The sequence below is a fragment of the Lacerta agilis genome, chromosome 17, assembly GCF_009819535.1.
Source record: "Lacerta agilis isolate rLacAgi1 chromosome 17, rLacAgi1.pri, whole genome shotgun sequence".
NCBI lineage: Eukaryota > Metazoa > Chordata > Lepidosauria > Squamata > Lacertidae > Lacerta > Lacerta agilis.
In genome coordinates this window covers 4,255,995-4,280,807 of record NC_046328.1, presented here as the reverse complement: position 1 = coordinate 4,280,807, position 24,813 = coordinate 4,255,995, and the positions used below count along the sequence as shown (strand labels likewise).

The following is a 24,813-nucleotide window of genomic DNA, read 5'->3' as shown; positions in this document are numbered from 1 at the left end:
GAGCACAGCCTTCTGAACCTGCTGCCCTCCAGATATTTCGGACCACAACTCGCACCACTGAAGACATCGCTTGGCCATGCTGGCTCGGCAGTTGGTGAGAGTTGTGCTCCGAAACATCTCCAAGCTACCTGGCTGCTGTTGCTGACTTAGCAAGACCGTGCAGGTCTCTCCGTCCCGGAGAGAAGCCAGCAGCCACTTTCCTCCTCCCCGGTCCATTTCGCTGCAGACCTACTGCTCTTGGCTAGAGGTCATGGTTAGCAAGAAGAGGACTGAACCCCAAGGCCCCGTGTGGGCGACATGCTCAGCCAAACCCTGGCTTGGCTCAGCGTGGAAGCACAAAGGACAGGGAAGAGCAAAGCGGGTGCAAGCTCCTCTCCAGGAAGTTTGGGCTGTGGGTCCTGTGAACATGCTCTTTCGGTTGTGTTTGCTGCAGGCTAACATGGCTCCTCCTAAGCTCTTTAAAGGTAAAAGGACCCCTGACTATTAGGTCCAGCCATATCCGACTCTGGGGTTGTGGCGCTCATCTCACTTTATTGGCCGAGGGAGGCGGCATACAGCTTCCGGGTCATGTGGCCAGCATGACTAAGCCGCTTCTGGCGAACCAGAGCAGTGCACGGAAACGCTGTTTACCCTCCCACCGAAGCGGTACCTATTTATCTACTTGCACTTTGTGCTTTCGAACTGCTAGGTTGGCAGGAGCAGGGACCGAGCAACAGGGGCTCACCCTGTCATGGGGATTCGAACCACTGACCTTCTGATCAGCAAGCCCAAGAGGCTCTGTGGTTTTAAGCTTAAAAAATGCATATGTAACACTGTCCAAACTCCTTCATCCCCCAGCTACACAGATATAGAGCTAGGATTTTTTAAAAAAAACCCTGCACAGATTGGAGGAAGGAAGAGGGGTCCGTTTCCTTGTTATTGCTGCAATTACTCATTGCCACTAAAAGGGATGGGCCAGACAACCAGCAAGCTTAGCAAAAAACATAAAAAAAATGGCCACCTGCTTCTCCTTTTGGGTAACAGGAGTCTGGGGAGTAGGAAGAGGCCTGCAGCGTCCCTCAGTTGCTCTGCTTGGTAGGATTTCTCCTCCCTTTTCGCTCTCTCTGCAAAACCCAGCCTAGGAGAGGAATGTGCGAGATCCACAGAGCCATCAGCCACATTCTACAACAGCCTTCGTTGGTAAATTGTCATGAATGCAAAAAAATAAAAATAATAAAAAAATCTCAGAAGAGCACTAGGAGAGAGGGGGAGAGAAATGGAATGAGTTCAGGTGGCTCCTAAAGGAACGCAGGAAGAGTCACTTCAACTACTAGCTCTGTATTGTCTACATCTGGTCCCCCCCCCCCCGTCCTGTGACCACTTAAAAATTGCAGAGCATCTTGGCAGAGCATGTCATGATCTTTCTGCACTGTGCTAAACGCTATAATAGTTTTACTTGGATTTTTATTGCCTCTTTCCCTGCCCTTATATATTGTATTTAATGGTATTGCGATTTGATTCCAAAGAACGCAAATTGTAATACAATAAAATGCAGTATATAAGTAATAAAAGCAGCCGTAAAAATGCATGTTGAATGCGATGTCCCCTGTCTTTAGTCACAAAGCCAGAGTCATGCTGCAGAGCCACCTGAGCAGAGTCTGCAAAACCCTGATCTACGCTGCCCAGGAGAGGATCTCTGAGGTTTTAAGTAGCAACGCCTGGAGGTGTCAGGGATTGAAGCTGCAGCCTTCTGCATGCAAGGCAGGTGTTCTTCCACAGAGCTAAGGCCCCTCCCCTACTTGAGTACATCAAAAATTGATGCTGGCATCTACTGATTTCAAGTATTTCCCCAGCCCTGTACAGGGAAGTTTACTAGCTCAGTGAAGATGCACATAATATAGTGTGTCTCCTTTTTGGTATAGGTGGGGACCTTTTATCTAAATCTGAATCTTGCATTTTCCAGTATCTCTCTCATCATGATGAGGGCCATTTTGTTTGTGGGGAAAATGTGGTTAATGATGAGGGCTAGAGACTTTGAAAAGAAAAAGAATATGTGAGTGAGTCAGCACAGCCAAGGGTCAGGAATGATGGGAGATGTAGCTTAGCAACATCTGGAGGGCTTCTGGTTCCTCGCCCCTTTTCTAGAGGCAACGCCGTCACACAAAGAACACAGTAGTTTGATAACACACACAAACATCCTGAAATAACCCTCCAATTCAAACACATCCCGCATTCCAGGCTCCCATCACAAGCACTGAAGAGATCTGCCCAGAGAAGAACTCTGAGCACAGCAGTGTTTTGACACTCCAAAAACGAAGCAATGAGGATTGCCCCTTAAGAATAAAATAAAAATAGAACACAAAAATACATTTCAAAGCCTTCTTGATAAACACTTCTATACAGAGAGACTTCAATGTGCCAAAAGTAAACGCACATCAGTTCCAAAAGATTAATGTTCCTAAAGAACCTGAAAATATTTTCCAAGACACCACAGAAGAGGTTGCATAAGGAAGGGAAAAAAAATACAGCTCGTAGCTTTCAGATTCCAACCACGGCCCTTACTGCAGGGATGGGGACCATGTGGTTGTCCAGATGCTGATGCGCTCCAACTCCTGCCAGCCCAAGCCAGAATGGCCAACGGTCAGGGATGATGGTGTTTGTAGTCCAGCAGCGTCTAGAGGGCCAGATTCCCTTCGCCAAATTACAGATTAGAATCTGATTCATTCGTGTTTTTGTTTTTATTTTAAAGAGTGGTATATAAATGATATATAAATTAGGTACTCTCATTTCAGAACCATTTGTTGATCCAAACCTTTCCCCAAGGTATTAAAAAAAATTATATATATATTCACTTCTGGAGCCAAGTGAATGGTCTAGAAAAACCTGTGTTTACAGCAGACTTCCTCCCTCAACCTGACGCCTTCTAGATACTACAGTTCCCATCATCCCTGACTGTAGTCCAACAGTCTCTGGAGGGCAGCTTTACTCCAGCGTTCACTTCAGTAGTAAAAGTGCTTCAGTTCTGCAAGTTAAACTGCTGCGGGAATAACCTGCCAAAGCAAGAGCCACCCTGTATCCTCAGTTGCCGAGGGGAAATGCAAGGCACTTTGGAAGAGAAGAGAAAACAGACCCAAAACGAAAAGTGGAACTCCCCGATTTCTTCAAACTGGACGACAGCAACGCTGATGAGCTGCTCCAGACCCACCTAGACTGTCTTTCAAGCATCCCAGGCAGAAATAAACAGCAGCTAATTAGTCCCAGATAGTCCAGCAGTAATTTTAACACCAAACTTCCACTTCAAAGTGCAAACCCTGTTAAGTCCAGCAGTAAATTGGGGGGGGGGGGGGGAGAGAGAGAGAGAGAGAGAAAGAGAGAGAGAAAAAACGTGCAAGGACAAATCACACCCACTGCCAAACCAAAGCAAACACCAGGTTTGCACCCGAGGAAACCGACTGCAGTTCCCGGAAGCTTCTGTCAGAATAAATGTGTTGTTTGTTGCTTTGCTGCCAACACGGGTCCCTCTGGAAAAAAAAGGTTTTAAGGAATTGCTTTAGGCAGAATTTGACAAGGGATCCATCCTGTACAGGCAGCCTCCACCCACACCTGGAGCCACCCCCAGATGTCAGTCCAACAGCATCTGGAAGGCACCAGATGTTGGCGAAGGTTGCTGTGGGTCATCAGGGGGTTAAGCCAAACCTTGGGGAACAACCCACAATACCTACCGTAACCAAGCATGTGAAACTGAAACAATCACATATTCATATTTTCTTCCTGTTTACCATGGCCTCCCTTGCTGTTTCCCCATGCCTATTTTGGGCTGAAAAGCCCCGTCCGTGGCAAAGGGGCTTGCCCACCCAGGGCTTTCTAAAGCACCATGTACAGTACATAGGTACAAAGGAAGGACCTTAGCCCAGTGGCAGAGCATCAATCCCCGCCACCTGGGACTGGCACAGACTTCTGTTTGAAACCCTAGGACTCTGGAGAGATGCTGCCAGGAAGAGGGGGCAATATTGGGCTAAACTGAAAACTACTCTGCCCAGTGATAAGGCAGTTTCCTGCATTTATTTCTTTGCTTTGAATTAAACACTGCATTTCAAATCCCCAAAAGGACTCACAACGGTGTTTAATTCTGGGTTATAGTGTTCCCAGAAAAGCCATGCTAGGAACAGAGCCTGACCCTCAGGAACAGGCAGAAGAACACTTTGGCTCTTAAGCCAAACACACTTTCTCCCAAAGTAAAACAAGGGCCTTGGTTCTACGGGTGGGAAGCACAGGACCAAGGGTCTGCACACACTACAGAAACAGAAACAGTTTGCCAAGGCTATTAATGGTTGATATTTGCAGTGCAGCTGCCGTGGTGGTCAAAGTGATGCCATTACTAGCTGCCACTGCAAGAGTCCTGTGTAAAAGTTCTAGCATAACAAAACCTCCAAGCAGCAAGACCCAAAAGGAATTTGGGACACTTCCAAAATGCAAATTCCTTAATGAAGGGAACAATTAACTTCTGACCCAGTGACAGCGCTCTTGCTGCCATGGTATTCTCCATTCTAACACCGGGGGTGGGGGGAGGATCACTCTTACTTTTTCCAGTAACCCAGGGGTAGGGTGGGAGCCTGGGGGCTTCCTGATGATGTCACTGGACTCCCACTCCCATCATCCTTCCTGACCATTGGGCCATGCTGCCTGAGGCTGATGGGAGCTGAAGCCCAATAAACAGCCAGAGGGCCAGATCTCTCCATCCCTGTTCTACAATCTTCCATGCTTACGTGCAAGTAAGCTCACTATGTTCAAAGACGCTCATTGAAAGGTAAGTACGGTTAGGATGTGCTGGCCTGGAATATAAATGAGCAGGATATATTTAAAACAAACTAAGCCAAAATGTGTTCAGAGATGACCCATGTTTTGCAGGAAAGAACGCCAAATTCTGCAGAAGTTAAGCTAACTTAAAGCCAATGTGCTCGGTTTCTCCTATTCAATTCTGCTTCAACTCAAGTGAACTGAAGAGTTAAATAGGGTGCTCATCCTGCAGCCTAGAACACACAAACACAAACACACACACACACACACACACACACACACACACTCTCTCTCTCTCTCTCTCTCTCAAGTTATGGTACTTGGAAACTGAATTTTCTGGCTAAGTGCTTTTCTGTCCTCCAGGGAGATGTTGCCTGCACAGCTCTGTGTCCACTTCTTACTTGTCTCCTGGGGTTTTAATAAATCCAGGATAACGCCAAAAACAAAAGATTGCTCCTCGATTCTCTCAAGTAGGTTTGCATTCAGGCTGTTGCAACATGAATCTGACAAGCAAACACCCCCCCCCCCAAATGCTAGTTACTAAACATGTCAAAGCAAAATGCTGCACTTCCCTACAAACCTCTAACTTCCTCCCTTCTCCCCACAGGCCCACCCCACAACCTGACAGCACAGAATGTCCATTTCCCCTCATGATGAATCAGCGTCGAAAGACAAGGATCTGGACGACAGGACAGGAGGCAGCAGGAGGAGAGATTCCGAATTCCTCTCTCCGGCACCTGAACCTCCGGGTGCCAGTCCTTCGAAATACTGCAAGAACAGCACATTGAATCATTACGGTTATTTTTTAAAAAGCACTAGAGAACTAGGATGCAGTACTACTAATCTGTCTTTCCAGGCCAGCCAAATTCACGGAGAAGGGAGTCAACAGAACACAGTAGAAACATCTGGGCTGGCTTTAAAAAACAAAAACAAAAAAAAACTTTCATAGTTTTGAGTATCTATGCAAAATGGCTGCCCGGAGGCGGGAGGGTGTCGCCTCTGTGGTCCAGCTGATCCTGGAGCCGCGCGAACTCGGCCAGTTCGTTCAGTTCCTGGAACTGGCGGTCCGTCTTGTGAGTTACCAATGACCGGTAGAAGTGGACCGCAAACACTATGAAAATCAGCCCAAAGGGAACCATGATGGAGGTCGAGGTGATGGCGGCAGCCTCGCCGGCAGAGACGGTCTCCGTGATGTTGCTGGTCTTCCCGCCTATGATGAGGTTCTTCTTCTTCAACGGGTGGAACTTCACCCAGCAGAGGAGGACCACCTCGGCCAGGAAGAGCAGGGTCCCAATGACGGTGGAGAAAGCCCAGGCTAGCTCGATGTGGCGGTGCATGCGCTCGTGGGGGGACTCCTTGACCGAGTTGAGGTTGTGGACGTTGCTGACGGCCTCGATGTTTGGGAGGATGCAGGTGCTGACCATCAGGGCGAAGAGGTGGACGGCCACCAGCACCGTCGTGCAGGCACTGAAGGCGATCAGGAGCCCCGGTGGGTAGTCGTGCTCGGCGTCCAGCTGGACTTCCACCATGGCCACCTGGGAGGCAGGGGAGAGAAAAGGCAGCAACAGGTCACAAGAGCATCCCGACAGCAGTTCAGCCCTTGGACCTAAGGCAGGGGTTCTCAAACTTTTTTCAGGATAACAATTTGCTCGCGCCATACTGAATTGTTTTATTGCTAAGGAAGGCACTGGGAAACAGAAAGAAGCAACTCCTGGCAGTGCTTGGTTTATAACATGGAGCACAACAACTTTGTAATATGATCGCGAGACATCCAGAAAGGATAGAACAGAAGAACATGAATCATTCCCAAAATCCCTGTTGTGGAGATAGCTGATGATTAAGGATAAATAAAGTTTTTTGTTTTTTTTTAAAAGAAAAGATTGTAATATAATGGAATGTGTACTAGAAACAACTAGGAGAATAAAGCAGAAACAAGAGGAAATCTTGGACGCACCAAGAACGGAGTGTGGGAGACCAATTTTTTTGGGGGGAAATTGTATTAAATTGTATTTGTTTTAATTTGTGGCTGATTTTGTAAAATTTGGGAAAATAAAAACAATTTGGAAACTGGTTGGCCGCTTACTCTGCAAGGCCCCCCCCGGCCCCACCACGCTGCCTCTATAGAGGCCTCTTGGTGAATAAGAGGCGCTGCTGGTCTCCTCCCACCCATGTTCACGGTGCGTATCTTTATTCCTCCCTTGTTCCTGATGTACATCTTCCCTCACCTCTTCTTCCCGGGGAGGAAGGCCTTTGGTGGTTTGCCTCAGGCGCCAGCATGTCTTGGGCCGACCCAGCAGGCCAGCTTCCATGCATGCCTCTCTGTCCATTCGGGCAAGCGAGAGGAATTGCCAGAGCTCGAAGACACACTCCAGCGTGGGAAAAGCACTCAAGGAAGGTCCAGTGAAAGAGGACGTGGCCTGCGGGGAGTTCGGAGGGCCAAGAAAAGGGGCCTCAAGGGCCACATCCAGGCCACAACATGAAACCTGGGGTGTGCCAGAGCCTGGCGCGGAGGCATGCCATGTTCCAACCTCACTAAACCCAAAGAGGCCGCAGTTTGGCCAGAGAGAAGACTGCTGGGACTTCCCCCCCCTTTGAGTTGAGATGACAGAAAGGAGGATATTTACATAGCTGAAAGAGGCTGTCACACGTGTCTTGCATTGCGCCTCAGAAGATACCGCACCCAACCATCTTCCACGCCATGTGCTTTCTCTCATGCCCAACTGCATTTGCCAGCCTGGACTACAACTCCCACCAGCCAGCACAGCTGCAGTCCCAAAACATCTGGAGGGCACCAGGTTGGCAAAGGCTGCTTTCTGCAAAGGAAGCCACACATCAAGCAAACTTAAGGAATACTTTTCCCATTACCCATTAGCACAACCTCTTTCTGCTTTGAAAGCTCCACAGTGAAGGGCTAAGAATCGTCTCTTTCGCCAGAGCAGGGACACAAGCTGGGTTTATCAAAGGAAGTGCCCCTCCCAGCGCAGAGATGGAATATTTGGCATTCCACAAGGGCCCCTCCTGCCCATCCAGCAAGGCAGGGAGGTCCTGGTGGAGGGTGGAACAGGAGGGGGCAAGGTTTGCTTTGTAAGTCTCTAGCACGGCATCTCCTGGACTTCCAAACAGCCTGGAAACCTTAAGTAAATGCCAGGAGATTGCTCACTTATGGAATACCACTGCCAGGAGTACAAGAAGGTGGCAAAACAAACGGGGAGCCTTCTTGGAACTATGGAACTCCCTGCCCAGGGAAGTTTGCTTGCCATCCTCCCCAATGGCTTTCAAGCAGGAAGTGGAAACCCTTTTCATCCAAGGCGTTTCCCAACATAATTACGTTATTGAGTTAAGCAGTAATCAGTTGCCCCTTTTAAAAAATTTGCCTTTAAAACTTATATTTCCTATTTGTTTGTTTGTTTGATTTATATACCACCCTTCAGCAAGAGATTTCAGGGCGATTCAAAATGTCACCCAGTTTTACCCAAACATCTTCCAAAATCTGCTCTTTGATTTCAGGAACTATCATGCGAAAACTTTTATACATACATATAAATGATCTTTATTAAGTTTTCATTTGCAAAATACCACAAGAGCACCAGCCAGGCTCAACGTATTTTAAAATTAAGTGCCCCCTCTCCCGATCCTGAATCAAAGTCAATTCTCTTTTCCATGCAAACCAGAAAGTGACCTCTCCAGATAACCTCTCCTTATCTCTGTGGCTACAATCTCCTGGGGGACATGGACACCATTAGACAGTTGAATACGCATGCGTACTCTATTTCCCTCCCTCCCGCCCCCGGGTCCTGGCAACTCACGCTACGCCACTGCCCTATTGACAGAAATGGGCCATGTTCCCTTTGCTTGCACAATACCTTCATTTTGTATGCGAGCTTCTCCAAATGTGCTCCTTTGTATGCCAAACTACCCATTCGGACCCCTTGCCCTCAGTCACCTCACTTTGTAATCAGCATCTCAAATGTGAAATGGAGGAAAGCCTTTACAGCTCTGTGGTACCACGCTATCGCCCGATGCCCTATGAGGAGAGCGTTTGCCCATGTGGGGTAATGCGCCTGAAGATTTATCCCACTACTTACTGGTTTGTCCAATCTATGAGCACTTAAGAGCAGTTTTGTTTAAAGTTTTACATCTCTCAGTTGAGAGATAGATTTTATATTTGATTAACTTTTTATTAGGGGACAGGTCGTCCTATACCTCTTGAAAAAGTGGTCTGTTTTGCTTATAGAGTGGCAATTTGGAAGGAGAAAATTTGTGGGGATGACAAGTTGAATGTCTGGTTTGAATAATTATTTTAACTGTGTCATTATATTCTATTCTGGCTTCTATTCTGTTTTATGTATTTTGTAATAGCTTAGGCTAGACAAACAATTTCTGTAGATCTGTTGATACCAATACTTCAGATTCTGGTTTTAAACTTTCTCCAAAAACGTGCAAAACTTTTGCAGCCATAAGGAAATGCAAAATCTGCTCATGGTGTTTGGGTTCTCTGTTCCAGTCTCTGAACAGATGCAGAAGGGCCAATTCTGCAGACAGGATAACCACTTGTGAAGTTGTTGTAGATAACTCCTCAAAAAATTTCCTCCAATATTTTTGGATTTCTGCCTGGGAAAAGCTTTGGAAAACAGGAATGAAATTTCCAGCATGTTATACCTCAAAAGAAAACTATTGCAAGATGATATCTAGGTGGTATTTAACCCCAAAGAAGCTAGCTCAAATATACAAAAATGGATCAAACAGGTGTTGGAAATGTAAGGACTGCGAGGGGTCATTCAATGATATGAGGTGGACCTGCAGGAAAGCAAAGGCCTTTTGGGAGATATATAATGAAATTAAGATTTTTTTAAAAAGTGAGGCCAGAATCCTCCTTGCTGTGGATACTAGACAGCGAAATCCCAAAGAAAGCCTCAACGGTATTTATGTATGTGCCTACAGCGGCAAGGATTCACTATGCACAGAAATGGAAGGAGAGAACACCTTCAAAGGAAGAATGGATGGTGAAAATCTTGGAACATGCAGATGGCAAAATCGATGGCACTGATAAAAGATACCTGTACAAATGTAGAATCTTTTAAACAAGACTGGAAATGGGGTTTGAAGTGTAAGAAAATAGCAGAATATATTAAGAAACGTGTTAAAAAGGATGAAATTAGATAAGACAGAACTTTAAAAGGCAACTGTATGGAATTTGGGTTATAAATATTGATGTTGGGTGAGCAGGAAGTCACTAGTTTTGTTGAAAGGGAATATAATTGCTGAGTAACAAATATAACTTGTTATACGGAAAAAAGAAAAAAAATTAAACAACCTCTGATCTGGAGCTTGAAACTTAAGTTGAACCCCCCATCACGGTTTACCATGGAAAACCTCAGGAGTTGCATTGTGAGCAGAGAAACAAATCACTTTCCAAAATATATAGGGGATTAAAATTTATTAGTTGCCATGTGCCGAAACTACCAGGTGACATAGACAAAACACTGATCAAAACATAAAATAGCAAATACAGTGGTTACCTTGGGTTAAGAAGGTCCGTTCTTAACCTGAAACTGTTCTTAACCTGAGGTACCACTTTAGCTAATGGGGCCTCCTGCCGCCGCTGTGCAATTTCTGTTCTCATCCTGAAGCAAAGTTCTTAACCCGAGGTACTATTTCTGGGTTAGCGGAGTCTGTAACCTGAAGCGTCTGTAACCCGAGGTACCGGGACCACATAACACCAGTCCTGAGAGATCTGCATTGGCTCCCAGTACGTTTCCGAGCACAATTCAAAGTGTTGGTGCTGACCTTTAAAGCCCTAAACGGCCTCGGTCCTGTATACCTGAAGGAGCGTCTCCACCCCCATCATTCAGCCTGGACACTGAGATCCAGCGCCGAGGGCCTTCTGTTGGTTCCCTCACTGCGAGAAGCAAAACTACAGGGAACCAGGCAGAGGGCCTTCTCGGTAGTGGCGCCCGCCCTGTGGAACGCCCTCCCATCACAGGTCAGGGAAATAAGCAACTACCTGACATTCAGAAGAAACCTGAAGGCAGCCCTTTTTAGGGAAGTTTTTAATGTTTGATATTTTTGTATTTGATTTCTGTTGGAAGCCGCCCAGAGTGGCTGGGGAAATCCAGCCAGATGGGCGGGGTACAAATAATAAATATTATTATTATATTATTATTATTATAGAGCCCCCAAACCCAATCACCACCAGATAAACTGAGGACAAGGTGTTGTTGTTCAGTCGTTCAGTCGTGTCCGACTCTTCGTGACCCCATGGACCAGAGCACGCCAGGCACCCTTATCCTCCACTGCCTCCCGCAGTTTGGCTAAACCCATGCCAGTCGCTTCGAGGACAAGGTAGCTAATATTACAATCATTAACGTAATAAAAAGATGTTAAAATGTCCAGAAGGAGGGTGTCTGCCTTTTTGGCAATCAATGATTTAGGGGGTTGGATTATATGACCTCTGCGCCACCTTCCCGCTCTAGAATTCTATGCTTCAATGAATCACATTTGGTTCCTTTAAAATGTTCTATTTTTTATTGGAGGAAGGAAGAATGTAGGATATGGGGGGTGGGTGCGCGTAATAGCGCACATCCTTTTTAAAAACAAAACAAGGCCAGCCTCCAGTTGGCTAAACAGCAACCAATTCTCCGTCTTACAGGAACAGGACTCCTTGCCAACGACTCGCGGTCACTTCTATGTGGAACAACACAGTATTATACAATGAAACCCTCCAGTTGGCATAACAGGGCCTCCCAACTGGCAGCGCCAGCTGAGAAAGTAGAAAACACTTCCTAAGGACGCTTTTGGGCAGAAGCGATTGCTGGTGCCTTGGACAAAAGCCAGCATCACTTTGCTTGGAGAGGGGTTTGGGATGTGATGCACTTATCACAAGGGTGCCCTCCGGGAAGCAGGCAGAGACCATTTCCAACCACAGACAATAACTGGCTGCGCAGAGTAAAAAGCACAGGAAATTGAAACCTCCCAAAACTGACGCAGGCAGATGCTTCCGTTGTTTCTGCTGAGAAAAACCAACAAGCTCTTTGGTGATTTGGAAGAACCCAAGTAGACCTCATTCCCAGAGGCTGGGTCACTCTGTACCCCATAGAATGAGGTTACCAGGCTGGCTTAAGCCAATGGTCTTTGACTGGTGGGAAAGGATCTTCTACTGCAGGGTGCCGGGTAGAACATCCAGTCTGCAGGCCAGATTAAGCACCCCTCAGTCGTCCCCTTTTGGCTCACAGGGCCATTTTGGACAAGCTACAATGTACTATATGCAGTGGGCCAAAAGGACCTGAACGGGGCACCATACGAGACTCAAAGATTAGCTTTGTTGGGGCTTACATAGCTCCATACGCAGTGCTGTGCAAGTCTCAAAACAGGTCACCTGGCAACATGTTAAGTCAGGTGACTTACAGGAGGGTAGCCCTGCTCACCTGTAAAAGTTGGTCCGTGGCACGTGGACACAGCCACCACCTGCTGCCTGCTCTACTGGGCTGTGACCTGATCTAAGGCAAATCACAACAGCAGCAATACAAACATATGATTAATAAAAATAGATATAAGGCCCCCAATGCATGTCTGGGTGCATCTAGAACGTAAAAAGCTGAAGGATACTAGTTTAGGGCAAAGAAAACTGACATAGACTGCTACTTTGTCAAGTTTGCCCACATCTCACTTACTGGTAAATGGAGAGCAGAGTTGGAAGCTGCTAATGATTTCAATCAGAAGACAAATAAAGCTTTTAGCTGGTTTAATCGATGGGTCCCCCTGATCCGCCGCCCCCAGGATCTTTCAAAGCTGCTGCTTCAGGGGATGAAAAAAAAATCAATTGAAGACAGCTTCTCTTTCCAACAATGAGCAGCTGCTTTAGTTTCTTAAACACAAAAATCCCTCGCACTTCCTTCCACATCTCAGAAACTATGGAGCAAAATGAACAAAAACAAAACTCCAGGGGGAACAAGACTGAGATTTTGTTGTGGACATTTAAATCTAAACAGACTAACTAAGCAACTCATCAGTCAGAAGGCAGGCAATTCACCAAATGAAACTTCTCTAAACCAGCTTTAAGGGAGAGGCATTACTTGGAAAAGAAGAATCAAAGACAATTCACTTCCAAAGCCCTCCAGTGCTTGGGGGTCCTGGGTGTCTAAAGCTCTACTTCCTCCCACGTGAACCTGGCCTTGGGCAATACACACCTTGATTGTTCTCTGTCTCAGGCAGCAAAATCCCTTGGACCAGGAATATCTTATCAGGAACAGGGTGCTTTGGGTAGCAGCACCATTTATCATTTTTCATGGTTTCCCCAGGAAGGCTTGCCTGTGACTGAATTTCATGTTCTCCTAAGTTATTTTTTGTGCAAATCCTCTAGATCTTTAACACTGCTGCAGGGTTTGTTTGTTTGTTTAATGCAACTCTACTGTTTTAACCTTGTATTATTGTTTGGTTTTCTGAAGCAGAAATAATTTCACATTAATGTTCCCATCCTAAGCACATTTTCTCTGAAGTAAATTCTGCCTGATTTCGATGCAGCTAGCTTTCCTGCAAGAATGCTTAGAGTGGATCTACACAGAGGAAAAACGCTATATGTCATAAATTGTTATGACAAAAGAAAAAACCCTATGTAAAATCGCATTAAAAAGTTTTGTGCTCAACAGTGCCATCTGGTGTTACATGTTTATAACATACAGTATTTAAAACGTTTTTTTTTTACTAATGTAGCTGAGTCCTTAGTGTTGCTGTCATGAACTTCCTGTTCACAACTGCAATTGTATGGGAAGAGTGCCTTAAAGTGACCAGAGGGGTTAACCAATGAGGGAACACGGTGTGCACACGTGTGAGAACTTATGGTGGTGCTAGGGAACAGGACATGTTCCCTTCATTCCTACCCTTTGGAATTGCCCATACAGTGGAACCTCTACGCACGACCACAATCCATTCCAGAGGCCCGTCCTTATGGTGAAACGGGTCGCTGGGAGAGGACCATTGTGCACAGGCAACGATTGCCCACTCCTGTTATACGGTGATTGCCGCTCCTGCGCATGCGCGAATGGTGGCAAACCCGCCGGTTACTTCCAGGTTTGCCGTGGTCACAACTTGGAACGTCCACAAGTGGAGGCAGTTGTAAGTAGAGGTTCTACTGTAGCTTCCAATTAGGCCAAAAGCACTCATCAATTGCAGTATGAGAGTCTCTTCACAGATATAACTTGAGTACATTAAATAGCCTCTAGTCCCTTTCATAACATGGCACATACTCATCTAGCGCAGTACAGTCTACGCTGAATGGCAGCAATTCTCTAGGGGTTCAGACCACTGCATTTGCATGCAAGTGGAGTTCCCAACTGGAGATGTTGGGGATTGCATCTGGAATGTTCTGCATGCTGCTCTCCCACTGTACTCCAGCCTGCAACTAAACAGTTCAGTGGGTAAGCACATCCTTTGAAGGAAGAAGGTTCTTTGCAGTTTAAAATCAGGTATTGGGGAGGGGGGGGAGTCCCCCAGGTTGAGTCTTTTCCTCTTAGGCCACTTTCACAGGCACAGCACATCTCCTGGGGGAGAGCAAGATCTGCAACAACCACCTATGTGCCAGAGAAACTAATTATATCAGGGGTCAGCCTTGATGGGGTTCTAGTAAAACAAAACAAAACAAAAAAACCATCAGCTGTAACTTCTGCCAGTCAGTTAGAATTTTGTATTATTATTATTATTATTATTATTATTATTATTATTATTATTATTATTTGCATACCACCCTTCATCCAAAGAACAGGGGGCTCTGTGAACATTCTGAGCCTAGATGTTTGTCTGTGGTTCTGGAACTGAACTGAGATCACAATCCTGCCTTTTACACAAAGGTCCACCTCCCAGTTCCTTTTCTTGATTTTGGTGGGGAAAGTCTTTTTACTGTTGCTGTTCAAACAACTGGGAGTCAAGACGCCTTTAGTGATCTACTTACTGCAAATCACGGAGAGATCTACGTACAGGTAGATCCTCATCCCTGTGCTAGAACATCAGGTAAGGGGGGAAAGCACAGCCCAGATCCATCGCCCTTCCCCTTGCTCCTTGCCTGCCCTTATAAAACATGTATCCGGGAAAGAGCTCTCGTGCAACACTTGGAATGAAGGGGTTTTTAAATGGTTGCACAGCTGTGAAATTAAAATGCTTTGCTCCAGAGGCATCACATGTTCAGCTTGCGGATCCCAAGGCAACACAAGTCACCCGTCAATCAAGCAGACGCCAGCCTTCTCCGAAGACCCTTCAAGAGCCACAACCTGTTTTTAGCTGTTGAAGAACAACTGACATTTATCTGGCCAGTAGCAGGCTGCCATGCAGAAGAGGCTGTGCTGTGAAACAGCATCCTCTTCTGTTTTTAAAGTCAGTAAGTTGCAATTCAAACCCCCTTTTAAAAAAGCCTGTATTTTAGAAACAGAACAAGAGGTCTGAAGAGCTGACAAGCTTCCAGCCCCCTTCATTTTTGAAGACAGTTTGCTAAACAAGGTGCAGCAGCCCACAATACCATCCATTGGGTTTCTGCTACAGCAAACCTAAAACTAGTCAATAGGTGCAATTAGCCAAATAAACCTAACATAGCAGATTGAATTTGAATTCATTATCTCACACCACCTGCACAGCAGCCTTCTAAGGTTGGGTAGCGATGTGTGCTTTATTGGCGGGGGGGGGGGGGTCCTATGCAAACTTGGGTTATATGCACAAAGAAATTGCACTGGAAATTGTTCAGTTTGCACAGGAAAACTTTCTGGTGCCCAAGAGCAGGAGCTGAGAACCTCAGGCTGGGGGGGGGGGAGCGGGGGGGGGGGGGGGCAAACGCAGCTCTCCATTTCCGCTCTCTGTTGAGCCTTTGGATTCTCTCCCCCTCACTGGCTCTGCTCTGGGCCTTCTACCTGGCTGGTATGTTCTGAACGGGGGATAATGTTTCTTTGTTTTCCTTGAGGGAGGGGGCCTCTGAAAAGGGTCTCACTCTGCCCATTTTTGCCTCTGGCCCCACAGACCACTGGCTCCCCATGTATCCCTGGAAAGGTGCCCAGAAGGGAATGCCACCCTGCAGCTAAAAAAAATGCTCCCCTAGAGAGCGATCTAGTTTCCCATTTTTATTTTACCTGAATTTAGTAAACAAAGCTAAAACTCTGGAGCTGCCCGCCTCGCCTGATGTTGCATTTGCTGTTGGCAGGCATTCATTGCTGCTGATGAAATAAAGGAACATTTTCTGCAGAAAAATTAAGCCCTGGAAAATTTTCCACCAGCATTACTGAAGGCAGGTCAATATTTTTATCCTCGTACAGCAAATGGGGAGGATGAAGCTAACAAGAGAGTCCTGCCTAAAATAGTGCACTGACTTTGAAGCAAGGATGAGATTCAGTTAGTTCATCCTCTTAGTTACGATGCCTTGCCAATTTGACTTCTGTGGGGCTAATTCCCTGGGGCTGCAGCCCAAATATTACACCTCTGCATTTGAGGGATGACAAATGAAAATCAAAACATCTTTTTGCCCTGCTTTTGTGTCTGGGATTTGTCCAGAATAGTTGCTGGCAGAACGAATTTGCCCTGGTTTGGTCCATTATCCCCTTCCTAATCACACAAACAGATGCCAAGGGTTTATACACCATCCACCTTAGCCAATGGTGCAAAACAGTAGGCGTACTTTGTGCCCCCCCAGCCCCCCCTTTTGAAATTCTTTGCAGGGAGATTTAGTCAGAAGAAGCCTCCATGAGACATAATATATGCTAATATAATTACATCAAAGTCAGCCTTCATCAACTGGTGCTCTTTAAATATTTTGGACTGAAACTGCCATGAACTGATCTGGTGGGCAGAGGCCAGCCTCTCTTCTTCCTCTTCTGCAATGCGGGGGGGGGGGCATACTGGGGTAATGAACAGCAGGTAGGCCTACTTTGAATGCTACAGGCACACTGGCAAGTCACAATAAGTCAAAGCTGTCTGCTTTTCATTGTTAACTGGGAACAAGCAATGGGCTGTTAGCTACAAACCCTTCCTCATTATGTTACCTGGAAGAGATTCTGACTCGCCACAGCCAAGTGGGTAGTACTGTACAAAGAAAGGTTTAAGTACAGACCTAAGTACTAACTGACCATTTTCAGTCTCATTAAAGGTAAAGGGACCCCTGACCATCAGGTCCAGTCGTGTCCGACTCTGGGGTTGCGGTGCTCATCTCGCTCTATAGGCCGAGGGACCCAGCGTTTGTCCGCAGACAGCTTCCGGGTCATGTGGCCAGCATGACTAAGCAGCTTCTGGCGAACCAGAGCAGCGCACAGAAATGCCGTTTACCTTCCTGCTGGAGCAGTCCCTATTTATCTACTTGCACTTTGACGTGCTTTTGAACTGCTAGGTGGGCAGGAGCTGGGACCGAGCAATGGGAGCTCACCCCGTCGCAGGGATTCGAACCGCCGACCTTCTGATCAGCAAGCCCTAGGCTCTGTGGTTTAACCCACAGCGCCACCTGTGTCCCAGCTGTCTCATTAATATGCCCCATTTGTGGAATTCCCTCCCAGAGACAAAATGTTTGTTATGATCTATTTTATTTTTTTAGACAGCGAATGTAAACTGCTGTACAACTCAATTGCAGCAGCACGGGCTGAATTTTAGCAGCATTCTTTGGTTTTACTGAAGGTTGCTTCAGGGCCACTGGGGTGGAAATGTACAAGCTTTAAATAAAGCAGTATAAATGCAACTACTGTAGATGCAAGACCTCAAGGTTAGGGGAGGTTGGGCAACAATTTAACATGATGGCTGTCCATGTCACTCTGCCCATTTCCCAGAGTTCACAAAACACAGCAGTTTAGAAAAGAAGAGGGGAGTGTGCGGCACAGTAAACTTGTCATCCTGGAGGCTTATTCACACCGCAGATAAGCTCTGCCCCATGGCTGTTGGGGTAATGAAGGTGCAGCAGGCAAACACTTTTGTGCATTTACTCGCTCACTGACCCCACAGGGTGCAATGCCCCAAGGCTGGAAGATTATACAAACAGTCTTGGCTACTTTGGGTCCCAGATGCTGTTGGACACCCCCCCACACACACCTCTGGCAGCTTAACCAACAGTCAGGAATGATGGGAGCTGTATCCCAGCAACATCTGTGCACTTAGGCAGAATCTGTAACAATACAACTACAAATCAATCCACACTAGGAGAACACCAGTAACATTTACACAGAGTTTATCCCTATCACTCAAAGCAGCTTCACTTAGAAAAAATGTGCAGCATAAGTTGAATAATTGTTACTGTTATTAGCACAGGAAACCTAGAAAGTTGCCTTATATCAAGTCAGACACTTGGTCCCATCTAGTTCAGTCATGTTGGTACTGACTGGCAACGGCTCCCAGGGTTTCAGGCAGGAGGCACTTGCAGCCCTAGGAACAGAACCAGATGCCAAGGAACTGGACCCAAGGCTTTCTACATGCAAAGCAGGTACTCTGCCACTGAGCCCTTCCCCCAAAGCACCCATCCTCACTGGGAAAGGTGGGGGTGGAGAAGTGGCCCACTTCTATCCCTGTGGGTAATGGTGTCTCTGCAGCTACACTCAAAACAATCCTGGCAGCAGTTCACCCCTACTATGGGAGGGAAGTTCAAGGAGGTGCAAATCTTCCTCTCTTGTGGCATCATGAAGAGCCAACCGCATTCCTACATGCACACTTTCCTCCTGGGTTCTGCTTTTTGCTCACACTGAAGTGCAAATTGCACAACACCCCCCTGCACGTTTAATGAGAAGTCTAAGTTCGGTGGAATTTACTGCTGTGTAAATGTGGATAGTTTTGCAAGGGGAGTGTATGGAACTGGCATAGATCAACAGACTAGGAGAGTGGCTGGCTGTTCATATTCACATGCAGGTACCTAGTCCTGCCCTGCTGACTCCTATGGGGGGACTGCAGCTTGGTGCCAGAGATCTGCTTTGTAGGCAGAAGCCCCCCCAGTTCTCTCCCAGACACCTCCAGGCAGGGGAAGAAGGCCTAAGAGTGGCTGCTGTTCAGAGCAGGCAGTATGGAGCTCTGTGGATAAATGGCCCAATTATGTATCAAATATTTTTTTTGGGGGGGGGCGATTTCGACCCCTTGGAGTTGGCTCCTATGTAGGAGTTGGCTCCTACGGAGGTATAAGGCATTTTCCTAAGCCTCACCGCAGCGCTATCTGTTAACTCGGGATCGGTCTAACAAGCATTTGCACAAATTCAAAAGTTGCGGAAGGGAAACTGGGTTTAATTCCCGGTTAACCGGCTGGAATAAAGTTCCAACCTAACTGCCCTCCTCGCACAAGGTAGGCCGGGCGTTGTCCTCTCCAGCAGAGAAGAGGATGCCAGGGCAGAGAGACTAAGCAGTTTGTCGAAAGCACCTACTGCGCTCTCAGCTTAACTGCTTCCTTCGCCGGCACCACTGAAACAGTCTCGCGAGCGGACGTGAGCCGAACTCGGAGCAGAGCATTCACACGTTCGCGGAGCGGAAGGGGGCAGGAAGCATTTCTCCGCCTGAGGGCGCCCCAAAAGGAGCTCCCCTCCAGGCAGGGGCAGGGAAAGAGGGCGGTCCAGGGCGGGTGGGGGGAGCGCTCACCATGGCGAAGCCGGAGAGCAGCGCCGAGGTGCGGCTGGAGGCTTTGAGCTTGGCCCGGCTGAGGTAGAGCTTCCGCCAGGACAGCGCCTGCATGGAGTGCTCGTTGAGACTCATGGGGAGCTCCGGCGGGGCGCGGCGCGGGCAGCACAGGAAGGCGCGCGGCGCGCAACACGGACCTCCGGCGGCTGCTCGGCCTCCTCCGGCTGCTGCTTCGCCCTGCTCGCCCTCGCCGCCGCAGGGCCCCCGCCGCCGCGCGCGCCTCAGCAGCCCCCCATGGCGCCCGGCTCGGTGCGCCTCCGTCCGTCACTCCGCCTCGCTGCGCCCCGGCCGCCTCTCCGCAGCGCCTCCCTCCGGGGCTGGGCCAAGACCGGATGCGGCCCGCTGCTGCCAAGTTCCCCTCGCAGGCCCCTCCTGCACGGAGGGAGGGAGCGAGCGAGCAAGGAGCCCGCCTGGCCGCCAACCGGCCTGCCGGGGCCAGGAGGGAACCTTTTACGCACCGGGCGCACGCGGGCCTTGGAACGGGCCAGTGTCAGGCAGGGCAGGAAAGCACCGGCCCTCGGCACGTTCTGGGGCATTAGCGGTTGGCCCTCTGCAGCGGGCTGCGACTGTACAGGGAGGTTCCATTTAGCCGGCCTGCCCTGTTGGGTCGGATCCAATGAGTCCAGGGTTGAGGGACAGCGTGGCTCTCTCGAGGTCGTGGTGCTCTGAACTCCCATCAACCCCAGTCGGTGCACAGGAGTGATGGGAGTTGTAGTGTAGGGGAGCAGGTAGGTAGTAGTAGTCAACCTGGCGCCCTTCAGATGTGATGGACTACGGCTCCCATCGGCACCAGCCAGCCAACTAGTCAGGCTGCCAAAGGCTGATAGAGAGCGTAACGGGCTCTCCCCGTGGCCAACCGAATGCCCGCCGCAAAGAAGGGCGCCCGCCGCCAGGAAGACCGATTCTCTTCACCGTCGCTCCCCGTCGGGTACACTGCCTCTGGACATGGATGTTCCACTTAGGCAACATGGCTCACTGGCATCCAGCCAAGCTCTCCATGAATTTGCCGCACCTATGCCCGATTAAGATTTCAAGGTGCAATTATGGTATTTCAGGACACGGCAGAGGGTTGTGTTCTTGTGCGTGTGACTTTGGGGGTGAGTGCATATCCTGGCCGTGGTGTCATCCGAGAAAAAGCTCTGATGACTGATATGTGCCATTTATTTTAGTCTTTAAAAAAAAAAGGGGGGGGGGAGCCACTACAGGAATCCGCGGCGAAAGCTATTTTTCGTTGTTCAGCGTTTCTCGTTGCCTTTTACAGACTCTTGCAAGAGAAGCCCGCATACAAATGGAGCTCTTTCACATTTCCCTCCCCATTTCGTATAGTGGTCGGATTGTGAAGAAATGCCGGCTCAGAAAACCATGGATACGGCACGCACTGGAGATTTTAATGAGCTTCTACTTTCTCGCCCCCCGCTCAGCTGGTGGCCGGGGAGGGCAGGCAGGCCGGCCGACCCTTCATTCTCACTCTGTGCCAGAATGTGGAACAAGTTCAGCGGGAGCAAAAGCTGTTGGAAAAGGTTTAATTGCCTGTCTGGAGCTTCCAGCGACCATCCTTGGGGGGCGGCTACTCTGCGGAAGGCGATGGCTCCCCACGTGGCCACTGATGCCGCCTGGGCAAGATCCTGGGCCAGTTTATTCGGGACCCCAATCAGCAGAATGACACTTCAGGGCTTGTGCATCACCATTTGAAGTGAAGTGACACACATTGCAGCCTCAGGAGAGGTAACCCTGAAGTAATCAAGGCCAGAGTTCTTACTGCACCAGTGTCTTTAGGGCTGCAGCATTTACAACAGAATCCTCTGCACATTTACTGAGAAGTAAATTTCACTGTGGACCTAGTAACAATGCAATCCCAGTAATATACAGTATTCAGAAGAAAATTATATTGAATTCAGATAGGCTTACTTCCTAGTAAGTAGGTTTAGGACCATAGACACAACTGAACTCTAAAATGTGTCCCTACTTAAGCAGGGAGGTTTTAATTATTATTTTTTTAAAAAAAAAAGCTTTAAAACACTACCAGTAGCACTTTCTCAAAAGAGGCCTGGGGGGGGGGGGGGAGGTTTGCCACATCAAAGGACCCTCTTCTAAGAAAGATGCTAATCGCAACATATGTGCTTTTTTCCCTTAAAAACCCACACATTTAGGGGTACTCTCATTTTGACTCAAGAAAATCACCATTTTATAGTTCAAATCGGGGAAAATAAATACAGTAAATGGACAAAAGTAAAGATTCACAAAATGTTTAAGGGTGTGCATACCCCCAGAAAAAAGCAGTGTGTGCATTTATCTAAAAACTAAAGTATGCATGCATCTTGTTTTGGAAATAGCTGTTTTTACAAACATTGCAAAAACAAAGTACAGATTAGTTCGTTTGAATGAAACCCACATGCTTAATCAACTTAGATTTCTTTAATGGGCTACAGTCTTTAATATTCATGTTGTAACGTTCTGGATGTTTTCATCAATTATGACAAGGGCAGCTTGTCTTGTTTTGCCGCCTGAGGTGAAACAGGAAGGTGCCACCCTGTGCAGGCACTGCATGCATGCTGCCCACCCCCACCCCCCCTTGCTGCCCCTGCCAAAGCCTTGATTGCTGGGATTATGCTGCTTCTGCTGCTGGGATGAGGCCTGAGATATTGTGCAAGGCCTCTGGGAGATCTTGCAGGGCTCCCATGAGATCTTGCTGGAAGCAGCCACTGCTATGTCCGGGGGGGGGGAGTGGGGTGTGCTCATGGAGGTACCCCTTAAGTTATTATTATTTATTAAATTTGTATACTGCCCTTCATCTGAATATCTTGGGGTGGTTCACAGCATAAAAATACAAGATAAAAACACAAAATACATAAGAACAAAACAAAACAAAAAATCCCTGTTCCCCCCCCTCCCCAAACACATTTAAAAGGTTACAGGTAGGTAGCCGTGTTGGTTTGCCATAGTCAAAACAAAATAAAATAAAAAAGCTCATACCAAGAACAAACTTAGTTGGTCTCTAAGGTGCTACTGGAAGGAATTTTTTTAATTTTATTTTGTTTTGACATTTAAAAGGGTATAGGATGTTAATCAGCCAAAAGCCTGGTTGAAGAGGAATGTTTTTGCCTGGTGCCTAAAGGTGTATAATGAAGGCGCTAGCTGAACTTTCCTGGGGAGAGCATTCCACAAACTGGAAGCCACTGCAGAAAAGGCCTGTTTTCTGTTGCCACCCTCCATACCTCTTGTGGGGGAGGCACACAAAGGGCCTCAGGTTATGATGGCAAGGTCCGGGTAGGTTCATATGGGCTGTTGCAGTCCTGAGCCATTTAAGGCTTTATAGGTCCAAACCAGCACTTTGAATTGGGCCCAGAAACTACGGTAATCAGCGGCCAGTGCAGCCGGGCCAGGATTGGTGTGATATGTTTCTGAACTATCTTCAGAGGCCGTCCTATGCATAATATGTTGCAGTAATCTATCCTTGAGATTACCAGAGCATAGAAAGAAATTAGGCTATTCCTGTCCAGCTAAGGGTGCAGCTGGGCCACCAGCCCAAGATGGAAGGCACTCTGCACCACTGAGGCCACCTGAGCCTCAAGCGACAGCAAAGGATCTAGAAGTACCACCAAGCTACATACCTGCTCCTTCAGAGGGACTGTAACCCCACCAACAGCAGGCAACCCCCCATACATACAGGCTAGGCCAGGGAACTACCCACTAACAGTGCCTCAGTTTTACCTGGCTGCGTCAGTCTGCCTCAAGGACAGGCTGGCCCTGAATTATGGTATCTTTAATTCTCACCTCTCCAGTTCATCTCTGTGATTACACTCTTGTGAGATATGCTCTTGTATCAATCAAAGTGGAGAAATGGCTCTCCATTCATGGCCAAGAATCTGAGTTTAGCCCTTCTGGAAGGTGGAGGCAAACCTCAGCCGTTGCCTGACAGTATGTGTGAGAGAACTGAGGGGGAAAGCAGGTGCAACGCTTGCTAGGAAACACGTGCATTTATAAGAAAACAACATAGGCCTCATGTTTCAGAAATGCTGTCTTTACGCAGAGGCAAATCCATGCACATGTGAGGGCGATCTGGCTGCGACATCTGTCACCCCATTGATCGCCAGGGTTGATTCGGCTGATCTGGCTGGCTAGGCGGGTGTCCCCTTCCTCCCTCACCGCTCCATGTGCGTCCCTCCCGAAGCTGCGCGCTCGGTGGAAGAGGACGACCATCCCAGATAGAAGGAGTGTACCGTTCTTCGGTCAAGGGTATACGATAGCTGCGCTCCCCTGCTAGAACCTCCATGCACATAGATCTGATCAACAGACTCAAAACTCATTTGAGAATTTATTTGTAGCCAACAGGAACTAATAAATCAATGGGTGGCAGGTGTTTCCTTAGAAGATTAAAATATTAAACAGTTTAAAAATAAATATACCTCCAAGTGGTATGTCACACACAGACACACAATCATTCAATTTAATTAAAACAAAAATACAACCTAAGAAAAATAAAACAAAAGGTAAAGGTAAAGGGACCCCCAACCATTAGGTCCAGTTGTGTCCGATTCTGGGGTTGCGGCGCTCATCTCGCTTTACTGGCCGAGGGAGCCGGTGTACAGATTCTGGGTCATGTGGCTGGCATGACTAAGCCGCTTCTGGTGAACCAGAGAGTGCACGGAAACGCCGTTTACCTTTCCGCCGGAGTGGTACCTATTTATCTACTAGCGCTTGACGTGCTTTCGAACTGCTAGGTGGGCAGGAGCAGGGACCGAGCAACTGGAGCTCACCCCGTCGCGGGGATTCGAACCGCCCACCTTCTTATTGGCAAGCCCTGGGCTCTGGTTTAACCCACAGCGCCACCCGCATCCCTCAAACAAAAGCACAGTAACATGTAAAAACCTTTAAAGCAAAACGTCAAGCACACAAATGGGATTTAAGCACACAAAACACTGATTTTATGGCAGAGGTGAGGGCATTCTATGGTATAGGAGCAGGAGCAGAAAATGCCTGTTTTAGGGGCCCTGCCCTATGAAATTCTGTAGGGTTCGGTGCTGCAGCTAGAATTTCCCCCAAATGACCTAAGTGATCTTGCAAGCCTGTGCAGGGGCAGGTGGTCATCCAGGTAACCCGGCTCCAAGTTGTTCAGAGCTTTTTATACATTTATTGGACATGGCTGCTCATCACCTGCAATTATCTAGCCCTGTTATCTACAAAGGTAACACTGTTCTGGAACTTAATGTAAGCCACATCATGGGTTCCCCTACTGTCATATATGCTATCTGCCAGCAGTGCCCTTACATCAGTTCAGACCATTAGCTCAATATTGTCAGTCCTGACTGGCAGCACCTCTCCAGGGTTTCAGATAGGGAGTCTCATTTTAAGTTGTATGTGGGAGATGCTGGAGAGAGAACTTGAAACTTTCTCTAGCACTGAGCCACAACCCTTTTCCATTTGCCCTTCTGCAGA

General features: G+C 47.7%; 1 protein-coding gene across 1 annotated transcript; it reads right to left on the bottom strand.

The window, feature by feature from the left end:
* Positions 1–5,067: 5,067 nt before the first annotated feature.
* ORAI1 (ORAI calcium release-activated calcium modulator 1) lies at positions 5,068–19,478 on the bottom strand. The gene is made up of 2 exons (XM_033174131.1): positions 19,339–19,478; positions 5,068–6,311 (listed from the first exon to the last, which is right to left on the bottom strand). Exons 1-2 carry the CDS (start codon positions 19,450–19,452, stop codon positions 5,736–5,738), a joined length of 690 nt encoding a protein of 229 aa, XP_033030022.1. The 5' UTR covers positions 19,453–19,478; the 3' UTR covers positions 5,068–5,735.
* Between the last annotated feature and the right edge of the window lie 5,335 nt (positions 19,479–24,813).

Coding starts and splice junctions, on each gene's coding strand:
- ORAI1 (XM_033174131.1), bottom strand. CDS start 19,452: ATGAGTCTCAACGAGCACTCCATGCAGGCGCTGTCCTGGCGGAAGCTC. Junction 6,312..19,338: donor TGCTCTCCGGCTTCGCCATG/GTGAGCGCTCCC, acceptor CCTGCCTCCCAG/GTGGCCATGGTGGAAGTCCA.